The 13785-nt window shown below is 36.7% G+C and overlaps 2 protein-coding genes across 2 annotated transcripts; both read right to left on the bottom strand.

The window, feature by feature from the left end:
• Positions 1 to 670: 670 nt before the first annotated feature.
• LOC119772412 (Bloom syndrome protein-like) lies at positions 671 to 3794 on the bottom strand. Its single transcript, XM_038268821.1, has 4 exons — positions 3444 to 3794; positions 1626 to 1686; positions 908 to 1535; positions 671 to 801 (listed from the first exon to the last, which is right to left on the bottom strand). The coding sequence occupies exons 1-4, from the start codon at positions 3536 to 3538 to the stop codon at positions 671 to 673; spliced, it is 915 nt and encodes a 304-aa protein (XP_038124749.1). The 5' UTR covers positions 3539 to 3794.
• Positions 3795 to 7349: 3555 nt separating this feature from the next.
• Positions 7350 to 13034, bottom strand: ctsh (cathepsin H). Its single transcript, XM_038268734.1, has 12 exons — positions 12846 to 13034; positions 12670 to 12701; positions 12448 to 12553; positions 12283 to 12353; positions 12096 to 12200; positions 8919 to 9005; positions 8775 to 8830; positions 8605 to 8686; positions 8453 to 8521; positions 8266 to 8372; positions 7799 to 7924; positions 7350 to 7711 (listed from the first exon to the last, which is right to left on the bottom strand). The coding sequence occupies exons 1-12, from the start codon at positions 12910 to 12912 to the stop codon at positions 7642 to 7644; spliced, it is 978 nt and encodes a 325-aa protein (XP_038124662.1). The 5' UTR covers positions 12913 to 13034; the 3' UTR covers positions 7350 to 7641.
• Positions 13035 to 13785: the final 751 nt, after the last annotated feature.

The raw sequence follows: 13785 nt of genomic DNA, 5'->3' as shown, positions 1-13785 counted from the left end.
GGAGGTAATAATAACACAATTAAAATAATGGAAAAAATGTATATTATGCTGCAAACACAGCAAAAAAAAAAAGGTTTAAGATAAATCATAAAACCTGCCAGACCCATCTTTGCAGACAGCGCAAATGTTTACACACACAGACAAGTACTCAATTGTCATTGTACTAATGCCCATTTTGTAGCCTCAAAGGTTTATAACGACTTCAAAACATGCTATAGATCTCTAGCATGTTGTAAAGTTGTTATAAACCATTGTTGGCTTAAAATATTTTCTTTGCATGTTTTCAATCCATAGATTTTTGTACAGTTCGGTCATTACAGCCGCTGATTTTGAACACCTATGGAGTCAACTTTGTTTTGTTGACTACATGTGTTTTAATACACACAAACTTTGAAGATAAGAGGTAACATCTTGCTTAAATAAAATCCAACAGATGATGAGTGAATGAGTGGTCCAGTTTGAAATTTCTTCAAATGTATCATTTTGATCATCAAACAAACCCCGTTTCCTATACTTATGAACAGACAGGTGCAAGAAAACAAAGAGAAGAATGGAAAAACAAATAATTTTCTATAATTTTTTCCAAGCTTGAAAAAGATTTTAAATCAAACTTGATGGTAGGGAAGGGTTTTGGAAGACACAAAGGTTGGCACTAATGCGTGATATTTGCTTACCTTGTTCCAAAATTTGTATAAGAAGTCTGAGAAGGAGGTGAAGGGGGAATGTAATCAAGATCTTCCTCAGGTTTGAAGGTGTGATCCAGGTCCGGTTCTTTTTTATCAATCCATTTTTCCTTTTCATCTAAGAGGATCCAAATATTTCATTATTACCCTCATTGTTTTAGGACACTTATTAGATCTGTATCTACTTTAAATAATCAAATTGAACAAAGCAAACAAGCCTTTACCTGTTTTTTCTTTCAAAGCTTTAGAGACGTGACCGATTTCCTCATCACTATCACTCAACACTGAAGTCACAAGTGGAGGAAGACAACGCCTTCTAGTCCTTTTTACAGGAGTATCCTCCACTTCATAGTCTGAAAGTTCATGACCTAAACTAGGTTCTACTGAAATAGTTGATTTATTGACACGAGATTCTTGCTCTTCTGTCTCCATAGAAGACTGGTCATTGTTCTTCTTGCTCAATTCTGGTTTTAAGCTACCAGCATCATGGCTTTGTTTTCCTGTGAACTCTGGGAACTCTTCATCTGAAGATAAAGTTATTTTTGTTTCAACAGCTGATTTCTCTGAGCAGAATGAGTCGCTTTTGGCTTTGGCGGGTGTTTCAAAGTCATCAAAATCATCCCAGTCATCAATCTTCAAACTAGATACATCCAGTCTAGTTGAGCTGATTCCTTTACCATCACAGAGGGAGTTGTCAGGTTTAACAGGAGCTACAGGCATCTTAATGCTAGCATCTGCTAAGGGTGTTTCACTTTTTGTAATGGAGCAACCTGCTGGACTGATGACATCTGACTTGCATTTTGAACTTGAAGAGAAGAAGCTGTCGATTTTGTTTTTTTGATTTCCTTCAAGCTTGTTTGAAAATTTTAAAGAAGATTTAGTCACCAAATTGTTCTTAGGGACATTCACGTTCCTGTTTGCCAAAGCATTTAGACTGTTTACCTTGGTCGGGAATTCCACTTTAGTTGTACCTGATGAAGATTTCTTTTTGAACGAGAAAGCCCTGAAAAATACAGACAACATTCAGTAAAAAAGCTGTTCTTATGATACAATTGTTACTCAAGGAAAAACGCTTTCAAAACAACATCTTTAAAGATAATTAGCTTATTTTTTCATTTTCCCCTCAGTCTATTTTTTCCCACTCCAACAACACTGATAGTAATTGACAATTACTATCAGCAACTCTGCAGCAACCAATGTTTTTTTTTTTTATATTGCTCCAGTCACTTAATGATTACACAACTAGCTATGATGTCTCCTAAAAAAAATGTTATGCAATGTCGGCTTCAGTTCTGAGACTATGATGAGAGTGTAAACATACCTAAAGTTGTGGCTGCGGGATATAACAAACAGATATGCAATGACAACATTATTTAAAAGCATACCATAAATATTGTAATACTATGAGTAAATGCAAATTTTTCCCACTGTAGTAATTCTCATGTCATGTGTGCTTTTGGTAAAAGAGGCAAACTCATCTGTGTAAAATATCGGCATCTAACGTAGAGATTAACCGGTAGAGGTTTGTTTAGACCGTCAGTCTAATTGATCCCTGATATGTTCTGCTGATGTTTTTGGGCTGATTCTTGGAGTTGGTATTGCTATTTCCTCCTCCGCTTACATGATAAAAAAATTACACATGATTTAAACAAAACTGAAACATCTATAAAAACAAAAATGATGATGAACCTGCCAGCTCATACTTTTTTTTTTTCCCAAGGCTGCACTTTTAAAAGATGAAATTGTCCAGTGAGCTGTTTCCAAACAAAACTTCTTTTTGTTTTACTATTGTGTAAACAAAATGACAAATAAAATCTGTCTATACACGTATCGGCCAATTCCAATACAAGAACAAGCCAATATCAGCCAAAAATATCAGCTGACTGATCGGTCTCTAATCTAATTCAGTGAAAGCCAATAAAAAAGCAAAAATATCTGTTGCATTTCAAATCATCCTTTGTGAAGTTGGTGACTTAACCATTAAGAAAATAAAACAAGAACATCATTTGAGGGATAAGTACAGAACATTTATCAACAGATAAACTCTAAGCCATAAATTGTATTAGATTTACAAATATATATTTTATTTATGATGCTAAGTAACTGCCATGCAGTTTATACAAGCTTTCCTGTTTCAGCAAACCATGACACACTACCAGGACTTTGCCAAACTTGATGGCATGCCGAGGAGGCAATAAATCATCTAATTAAGCTGTGTTGGATCAGGGATGCATCTAAAAGCTGTGGTGCATTAGATCTAGAAGACTGGAGTTTGAGACACCAGGTTTACATTAAAAGAAATACATATGTCTTAGAATAGACTTACAATATCATATATTGTAAAATAAAACAGTACAGGTAAGCAAATCACCACCTTACAACAGGGTCAAGTTTCCTTTATTAACTGTTAATAATTCAAACATTACATTATGGATTTGCATGTTTTGTGTGATTAAAATGATGATTTTAAACTCAAAGAGGCTAGATAATGTGAATTGACTGCATTCATATAATTGGTCGGTGCTTATAGCTTCATCGGTAGAAGTGAAAAAAAAACTAAAATTTGGTAACTTTTCTGTTAAAATTATTTTCAAAACTATAACTACTTAAAAAAAATATCTGGGGCCAATGTGTAAGACGGATAAGAAACTGTTAAAATAAAAAAAAAATAAAGCTAAGTATTATGATACTAGCTAGCTCTGATGAGAGCCTAAAACTTTTGCCGTTATTCGCTATCTGCTGTAAAATAACAACACTTACCCTGTTTTGGGTTTAGCCAGGGAGAGTTTGCTGTGAGCAGCATTGCTGTGTCTTGCCAGTTGTTCCTTCAGATTATTTTGAGGCAGACTAGACATTATGAGTGAGAAACTGAGCTAGGTATTGCTAGCTAAAGGGCTACAGGAGTTAGCTCATGAAACAGTTCCCTAAACATGGCTCGAGACACCGGACTGGAGCACGTGCGTTTGGTCTACCCATCCGCGGTCGCTTCGACAATTTTAACGTTCATTAGGCTGATTTTTAAGATTCCAATATAGGACAAGGAAGAAAACAAACACTGGATTTTGCGCCCAATCACTAAAACGAAACCCTATTGGCTCGCGGATAGCGCGAAAGAGCATTCTGGGAGAAGTAGTCTTTGTATATGCCAAGAGGTGGCCAGTTTTAACCCAGTACCAGTGATGCCTGAACTAAAATTAGATTGAATTTAGGTAAACATTTACTTACAGTGTGTCACAAAAGTGAAACTAAAAAGTTTAAAGTTTCTTAATGTAGAATTGGAGGCATATATTTTTTATTATTATTATTCAGGCTCCTCTTGTGTTGAACAAACTCCCAGTTTTAATTTGTGAGGCAGACACTCTGTTTTTTTAAGATTAGGCTTAAAACTTTACCTTTTGATAAAGCTTATAGTTAGAGTGTCTCCAGTTATCCTGAGCTATCTCTAGCCCATATTTATGCTGCTATAGGCTTAGGCTACAGGAGGAAATGGGGACCACTTTTCATAACTCTGCTTCATTCAACATATTCTCCAGTTTTGCATTATTTGTTTGCTCAATTTCCAACCTTATGTTCTCTCTGCTTTTCCTCTTCATAGTAGGTACACCTGGTCTGGGGCTTTGTTTAGCTGTAAAACCATCAAGCCAACAACTTCCATCATAGAAGATAGAGTTTGTCCCGTTTCTCAGTGTTGAGCCCAGTTTCTCTCCTAGACAAAGCTACAGGATCTGCTTTAACTAAGACCAACTGCTATCTTCCATCCATTTTCTAATAAAAACCATCCCGGAGCTCATCTGCTGAAACAGTTTCTGCCCTATAGACTGAGCCACCTATGGAGCTAGTTGACCGTGATGTTTTCTAACTTAGAAAGTATTTATGGATCTGTGCTTCTGTGTTCCTCTTGTACAGTATGCTTTTGTCTCATTGAACCAACAGGCGGCTTTTGCAACAGGTTGCATACACCAACCTGGTTATGCTGGAGTTTTTTCTCCCTACTGTCGTTGCAAAAACAGCACCATATAAAATATGCATAGACAAAATAAACACAATTATAGCAGCCCTTGATAAAATGAGTCTATGGTTATAAGTTAACAAAGCTGTGACTATTAATTGCTATCCTCGTGTGAGTCACATTTAACATGTAAGGACATTTTCTTGTTTTTTTATTTCTTCATCTTTACATTTTCAGTAGTTAAAGAAAAAATGACAAAAAATATTTAGTTCCAATTGGTTTTTCTCTGTCTGCAATTATGGAGAGGTTCCAAGTTTGTCTGTTATTTGCCATTTAGCCTATCTAAATTCACATGGTGATTGGCCTTGGAGGAATGTTTGTCCCTTTTGCCGCCTGGAAGCTTTGGAGATGTTTGGTTACCTGCAAGAACATGTAAATTGGTTTGAAACTACCTAGAAAAAGGCTCAATACTGAAATGTGTGTTTTTAGAAAGCTGAAATCTTATTAGAATTATCTTGCCAATTGATGTAAATTTCTCCCTATCCTTCTCTGTCAAACTATATATTTTCTCAGTCTAAAATTATGAACATTCTTTTTTCTGAAACATTACCAAAACATTGTCCTGTTTTCTTAAGGTTTGGGTGAAAAGCTGGGTCTTGTCCTGAGGAGCTTTGTCCTTTTTTTTGTGAAGAGGTTGTTTAGTTTCTCTAACACAGAAGTATATGATGACCTTGCTAGACTTAACTACGTACACCATGCTGCTTGGTGTTTGGGGGCTGAATATCTTCTCCTGCATTGGACAAAGCCCTTCAACACATCACTGAAACAAGTTTAAGTAAACATTGTAGGGTACCAGGATGTTTTCAAAACAGCTAAGCAGATTCCGGGCCTCCCATGAGTAGCGTGCCAAATGTTTCCTGCCATGCAAATAGTTTATGAACAACGATCACCACAGCTGCTGGATAGATCAGTTTTTTTGTCCCCATGCATTATGCTTTGAAAGTCTGGGAGCAGTGCACTGACAGTTTTGGGGGGAAATGTGCTCAGGTTGGAAAAAGGGCACTTTATAGAGCCGCAAACAGCCAAACATCGCCTGATGCCGACCTTTAATCTTCAGCAGTCCATAGGTAGCAATGCAACATTGGTGTCAATTAAATAAATAACAATTTCAAATCCACTAATATATAAGCAAACCTGAAAAACAATAGACTAGATCATTTTTTTTCTTTTCTTTTTTGAAATATCTTTCATATATGTGGAAAAAAGAACACAATTGAAGGGAAAAATGCAGTTGCTTCTGGAGAAGCAGCATTTAGTTCCTATCCTCCACTTATCTGGAACAAACTTCCAGAAAACTGTAAAAGTGCTACATGTAAAAAAAAAAATTAAACTCCTATATTGTCCCACATTGGGAAAATTCACTCCCTGCATTTTAACCCAGCCCCTTGAGGAGCAGTGGGCTGCCATTGTGTGGCACCTGGGGAGCGGTGTGGGGTTGGGTTTTGCTGAGGAACCCAGAATGGAGGCTGTGGGGATCAAACCTGACACTTGCAACCTTCTTAGAGAAAAAGCACACTGCTCCAACCACTAGGTCAATACTCCCACAGGTCCTCTAGAGCGAAATTATTAAATCTAGGCTCTTGATTTGATAGGATTTTACATTTGTAAAAATACTATTTTGGGCCAAAAACTATATAAAAAACGTAAATAATAAATTTGGCATTTTCTTCCAGAGGGGAAAAGGGCAGTTGCTCTAGCACCACCGTGTCTTTCTTTACACATCCCTGATTGGAAGGATGGCTTTTGACATTTTTATTTTATCCAATTTTGCCATTCATCAGCTAGTGTATAAAACATGTAGGCTATGCAATATATGACCATGATACACTTTTAAAAAAATTTAAGCTACGCTTCATGAAGAAGGTGTCCTTGTGCTGACCTTCAATTCTTAATGACAAGTCTGGTGGTGTAACTCAAATCAGTAAAGGTACAGTATTTAAATTCAACATTATGTCTTAGATGGCTTAGAATCTTTCCCAGCTTATTATGATGACAATTCATACTATGCCAAACTGTATGGTCCCTAATACAATTCTGTTATTTTCTTATTGTGTATCAATGGCACGATTATTTTTACATGATTCCAGGATGGTTTGAACACTAATAAATTAAAGTATCTCAAAAACATTTTGTAGATACAGATTATGTTTGTCTGATGTCAAAATGTATATAATGATCTAAAACAACAAAACAATTAAGTTATAAAATACTCATAGCAGACAGCTTTATTTGTACTTTTTCTGATGGATCTCTACATACTGATAAAAGATAAGTTATCTTTTCAAGCAATGTCTCAAAACCAGTAGAATCTTGACTTAATCAACTGACGGTATATCTGATTTCCTTTTTATTTTTATTTTTTTATAACATGTCTACTCAGTTCACCAAGGGTCTGGAGTGAAGTCCAAGCACCCTAATACTCTGAACACATTTTTTCTAAAAGACATAAGGTGATTCATTCCAGCAGATAGAAAGGTAATTCATAAACTAACATAACAACTGTTCATATTTTTGGTCGCTGGTCTTACAGAGACAGTGGTCCATACATAAATACTGAACAGCGGTGGCTCCTCACATGTGACAATACTAAACCCGTTCAGCTGCCGCCATCATATCTGGGTAGGCTACAGACGTCTGCAATAAACCAATGCAAGAAATACAAGCAAATTTTAAAAAATTTTATTTTGAAGTTTTATCTCAAAGATTTAACAGTAAATTGATCATCTCAGTTATCATTTGTAAACAAATCTGAATTTAATTCAATCTACCATATAAAAGTGTTTTATCAGTAGTTAAAACTCCTCAAACAATAAACTAGAATCCAGTTTATCGTAGTTACAAGATAAAAATTCAGAATCATAAAAATGCACTATATATGATTAAGAAAAATCAATTATGCCTCACTTTGATTATTTTTAGTATTTTTTGAGACATATCATTGGAGAAAAATTAAACCACTGGAAAGGATGAGCAGGCGGCGAGTCCACACATGTTCTTTCCCCTCTCAATAAGGAAATACCTGTGATGCAAAAACATTTTGATGAGCCGTTTTATGTTTCCTAGTATGTAGATTTATTTGGATTGTGTAAAAGTAAATAACGTTTACCCGTTTATGCCCCAGGTAGGGCCCCATGAGTTCTTTACTATCCAATAGGGTGTACCGTTCTCTTGTCCATAGCCAACAGCTAGCACGGCATGATTCACTTTGTCTGTGGTGTTGTGGCATTTAGTGCTGAAAGCAGGAAGAGACCAAAAGTGACATGTGACTTTAACCTGGGCTGTTTTTTTTTTTTTTATAGCAAATGAGGAACTAAAACTAAAACTAAAACAAACCTCTTTGCATAAAAACCCCCATGTTTCAGTATTTAAACATTACAGGAGCACTAAGCAGTAACAATAGTTTAAAATCAAATAGAAAATTATATGAAATGTAGATTCAAACAGCAGAAAATGGGATTTTGTGATATAAAACAAGACATCTTCCTCCACCCCTATACACATCAGCCAAATATTTACCCTACACAATGAATCTAATATAAATTTTAGCCATTTAATGTGCAGATTTGCTCTCACCTGGTGTACACACCCTCATGGTAATGCATGAAGTCGTCAGTGACCTCAAAGGCAAAACTAACAGGATTGTGAGTGGCGACAGCATCAACCATTCCCATCTCGTCGTACTGAGAAACAGCAGCACAGCTTTATTCTTCACGCACTTTCATCCACTCTTCTATGTCCATGAATGATGACGATCACTCACCGCTGTTATGTTCCTCACTTCCTTCACAAAAGCAGCAGCCAGGGTGGGTTTATATGAACATATACCCTCCTGAAATAACACAAAGAAATCGTTACCATAAGCCATTATGAGCATCTTTGGTGGTTAGTTTTTAAACTGGCTAAAAAAAATACCACAGAAGTGTATGGGTAGTCCTCCTCTGTCATCAGTCCTTTGTTATACATGATATACTCAAATGCTTGACTGGGAAGACCCCTAAATGAAAGATAAAGGCCTGGATTAGAAACAGATGAATGATACAGTGTTAACAGTAAAAGTGGATGGACACATTTTCAGCACGCACCCATTACAGCCATGGTTATTAAAATCCTGGGCACAGTCTACCAGCTGCTGTTCTGACTGGATAAAAAAAAAGACTATTTAAATTCACTACAGTTATTGTATGTAGTAGAATAAAAGTTTTTTCAACAAAGTAAAAGCTTGTCACCAGAGGCACGAGCTTCCCAGTGGCGATAGCAGTGACGGCTTCCAAACAGCCAGTTGTGGAAAAAGTCCAGCAGCTACCACAAGCTCCCTGAAATACAATAATAAAAAAAAAAAAAAAAAAACAGTTGCTGTCATTGTTATAATTATCTTAACATGAATAAGAATGTATTTCAATTTAGTCTAAATGTAAAGAAATTAAGCACATTTTTTGAAACATTTCTGTCACCTCTATGGGTGTTCGCTGATTTGCTGCAATTTTGGCTTTTTAGATTGAATTGTCGGAAATTAAGAGTTCTACTGCATCAGATAAAGTACATCACTGACATCACTGTCTTGTTTCATTCTTTCCCACTCTTAATAATTACCTCACTATCCTAGGCTAGAGGCTGAAAGCTCTCTGAATTTACTGAAAACATTTGCTCGATTAACCCTAACGTAGGTGAGGCTGTTATTAGTTGGGACGGCAACAAGCATTTAGAATCATTAAGAGAAGATGCAATAATTTTCAGCAATATAGAATACTAAGACATAGCATCTGATAGCAACAATGTGGCTCCAAGCTCAGCTCTAGATCATATTGGGAATGCTCCAGTTGAAGCGGGGCTGCCCGAGTCCAGCCCTTCAGAGCTACCATCCTTCATCTACAAACTGGAATCCAATAAGAGGCTCGTTGTCAGGCCTTTGATGAGCTCAATGACATACTGAGTGAATTTAGCCATTAGATTAAGGTTGAGTTGGAGAAGTGATACATCTAGAGCAGGGGGAACCATTTAAAAATCAGCAGGGTCTGAATAAAGAAAATCAACAACCAGTCAAGGTCATACATTAATTTTTTTAATAAAAAAATATAAAATTAAATAGAAAAAAGTTCCATTTCAAAATCTAAAGTGTAGAGAACAGCAATTGTTCAGTTAGGTATAGAGACAACTGACCATGTTTTGGCTTAAAGGAATAGTACACCCAAAACATGATTAGCCTTCATTTTCTAATCACCCCCATGCTGAACAACACTCTGGAGTACTTTTTTGATATCTCAAATGCATCTGGAGATCTGGGAGGCTTCTTGCTGTCTGCTGACATTCAAATAATGGAGGTCCATAGCGCCCGAGGCAGAAAGGTCCATAAAAGTCCACAAAAAACTTGTCAATATTCCTCCATACTGCTTGTCCAATGTATTCCAAGTGTCCTGAGTTGGTAGCGTCCATAATTTACTCGAAACGAAGTAATTTAGAATGTTTTTAGAGCATAAACAGTAGTGTATAGGATTTCCTCAAAGCGCGCTCATGCGAGTTCACGAGTCTACGGAAACCGCGGCAGACCAAACCAGATGAAAGTGCGCATTCAGCGTCTGCTCTGCCGATAATACAAGCGTAGAAGAAGAAATGTGCTGTTTACCTGTGCAAAGAAAGAAACAACGAAAGAAGCATTCAGCTCGGCAAAGAACTCATGCTCTTCCTCAACAATGAAGTCCTCAGACATTCTTCTTTCGTTGTTTCTTTCTTTGCACAGGTAAACAGCACATTTCTTCTTCTACGCTTGCATTATCGGCAGAGCAGACGCTGAATGCGCACTTTCATCTTGTTTGGTCTGCCGCGGTTTCCGTAGACTCGTGAACTCGCATGCGCGCGCTTTGAGGAAGTCCTATACACTACTGTTTATGCTCTAAAAACATTCTAAATGACTTCGTTTCGAGTAAATTATGGACGCTACCCACTCAGGACACTTGGAATACATTGGACGAGCAGTATGGAGGAATATTGACACGTTTTTTGTGGACTTTTATGGACCTTTCTGCCTCGAGCGCCATAGACCTCCATTATTTGAATGTCAGCAGACAGCAAGAAGCCTCCCAGATCTCCAGATGCATTTGAGATATCAAAAAAGTACTCCAGAGTGTTGTTCAGCATGGGGGTGAGTAGAAAATGAAGGCTAATCATGTTTTGGGTGTACTATTCCTTTAATGAGAGAAGTGGGCTTTAAGCTGACCTGCAAGGCTTTTAAACCTGGGTTTGAATGGTCACATAGCCATTCTCAAGCACATATCAATGTGCTCATTTGTGAGCCATATTAACAGGCCAAGTGGCGCAAGTGAAGTTAGACACTGTCGTTGGGCAACATGCAGTAATTTATAGATGTTTTAAATCAGTTTGGGTCCGGATTAGCCAGCAGGTGGGTCCGGATTCAGACCCCGGTCCGCTAATCCATGACCTCTGATCTAGAGGTTACCGGATGGTGGCCCTCGATGACTGGACCAGGGTACCTCTGTTTTACAGCATCTTATCTTTCAACACCATTTAAACATTGGAACGTAAGCACAGGAGTATAATAAAGGTATAATAAATACATTTAAAGTATAAATTGTCAAAATAACAAGTAAGGTTGTAAATAAAGAAATATGCACAAAACAAAAAATAATGAATGGCTTGTAGATTGAAATTGTTATAATGTGCTTTTATGTCTGTAGTAAACAAAAGTTAGAACTTAAAATAAAATAAAAAGAAAGAAAAGGAACCCGTGAGTTTACAGTGGACAGTTATTAAATGGTTGTTTTCTCTTAAATGAACATGTTTTAATGTCACATTTGCACATATGTTACTACAGTGGACGCTAATGTATCATCCTGCCACTTGTCAAACTGCCACCTACTCCTCAGCCTTTGCAAGTGACTTTTTTTTCCTCAAAAAAAAAACAAAATGGCTGACAGAGGAGCACATGGGTTGTGAGGGAGAGGAATATCTGCTCATTCCTTCTATTCTAGGCGATCCTTGCAGGTAAAAAAAATATGGGGCCATCAAGTAACAATAGTTTTCTTTGAAACAAAACAAAACAAGGTTATATCAGTTGCACAAATGCGCATTGTCCACCCAAGTGGACATGTTACCAACTCCCTAAAGAAAGTATATTTTTAAAAAAAATTTATGAAAATGTTTTTTTTCATTCATAAAGAGTAATAAAAACACTTGGTAAAAAAATCATAACATAAACTATCGTAATTCATGCATGAAAGGGTTAAATACATTGCAAAATAATATTTGACACTAATAATCAAAAAAAAAAAAGGAACAATAAAAAACTTTTTGGCAGAAATATGGGGTCGGTATGTTGTTTTTCTCAGTAAAAGTAGAAAGAAAAACGTTGTGCCTGATCAGTAGACACAAATGTTTCAATTCAAATTCACCTGACTCTTAACTGGTGTAATATAATTCCCCTTCTTTCTCCAGTCAATAGAGTCTGGATATGGTCCATTACTGCTGAAGTGGTTTCCCTTGGTGGCAGAGCAGTTCTGCAATTCACAAGGAAAGTTAAAGAAAACAGAAAAAAAGCACAACAAAAGCTCTTTGGAAGCAAAAATCTGGACATATTACCTGCGGTTCAGACAAGAGGAAAGACTTTCGAAACTCATTAAAAGTCATGTCTGAAAATTGGTTTAGCGCCACTTCATGGAGAAAGAAAAAAAAAAAACAGGACATAAGATAATGTAGAGAGATGGTGTAAATGGTGAAAAATTAATAGACAGAATAAATTCCTACTTGTGAAAGAATGATTTCCTTCATTGTGCTTTTCGATCCTCCTTTTGTTTTCTGTGAATATCTGGAGCCTTTTGTAGTACTCCTTGAAGTTGTATGCTTTGTTGTACTGCATGAAGAGGTTTTATCTTTATCTGTGTTGCAGTGATTTTTTCCCCCTTAGATTACTTCCGCATACGGTTACATCACATTTTAAATAGTAAGAAATAATGTAAACAAACCCACCTGTGCGATCCATGATTTAAAATGAAATTCGTCTAAAAAAAAGAAAAGAAAAATGGTTTAAACGCAGATGGTGCAGAAAATAAAATACTCAAATAAGCACGACACTTTGTTGAAATGATGAAAGTGAAACGTAGGCAGAAGCGAACAAAACAAAGTGTGAGCGACTGTGCGCTTACCTGTTTTAGTCAGGTAGAAGGCTGACGTTAAATACAAGGAGCAAAGCACGAGCCAGACGCCCTTCATGGTCACTAATCAGCGCTGCAGCCGGAGGTGAAGGTGGAGAGAAAACAGATGAGGCGGTCACGAGGTGAAATGCTACCGGACTAGGAAACTGGGACGTCAGCTTTGTTTCGGAAATAGGCACCAATAAAAACACAGCTCCTCATTTAACACTTAGTAACCATGGAAGAGAGGAGAGGGTGAAACCCTGCTGGCTATAGCCAGAGGCGTAACCAGAAAATGTTTATAAGGGTGGCCAGGCAATAACCAATGTACACTGAGGGGTGGCCGAAAGCAAGGGTTTGATTTAAAATTTGGTAGAGACACCATTGGTCTATTATGGAAGAGGATTAGGGCCACTGAAAAAAAAAAAAAATTGAAACAAATTTTTACATTTTATATGGGAAAAAAGTCAGAATTCTGAAAAAAAAAAGTCAGAATTCCAAGAAAAAAGTCAGAATTCTGACCTTTTTCTCATATTAAACTGAAATAAAATTTAAAAATCAGTTAATTTTTTTTTTTTTTTTTTCTCAGTGGCCCCAATCCTCTTCCGTAGAGTAATGTCATTGGTCCTATGCAAAAATATGCATGCTTGTTTTTTTCCATGATTGACAGAAAATCAGGGTGTATTTCCTTTAAAGAGAAAAGCAGCATTTCTTGCTATATCTATACAAATGTTATAAGCACTACACACACTAGATGCTGTTTATCAATGACTGAAGCTTAACTGGCTCTGATGAATGAGGAAGTAGGACTTGTTTCCTCTTTGAAAAGGTTTGCATTTGAAATTACCAGCGACTACGGCAGTTGGTAAATCTGGGCCTATTTAACAGAATATAGTCTAAATATGTCTGTTATATGTGGATTCATACTTTTTTTATTTTGAAGATATAGAGT

The sequence above is a fragment of the Cyprinodon tularosa genome, unplaced genomic scaffold (assembly GCF_016077235.1).
Source record: "Cyprinodon tularosa strain WSP-4 unplaced genomic scaffold, ASM1607723v1 ctg71, whole genome shotgun sequence".
In the NCBI taxonomy this organism is placed as follows: domain Eukaryota; kingdom Metazoa; phylum Chordata; class Actinopteri; order Cyprinodontiformes; family Cyprinodontidae; genus Cyprinodon; species Cyprinodon tularosa.
This window is presented reverse-complemented; position numbering and strand designations above follow the sequence as displayed.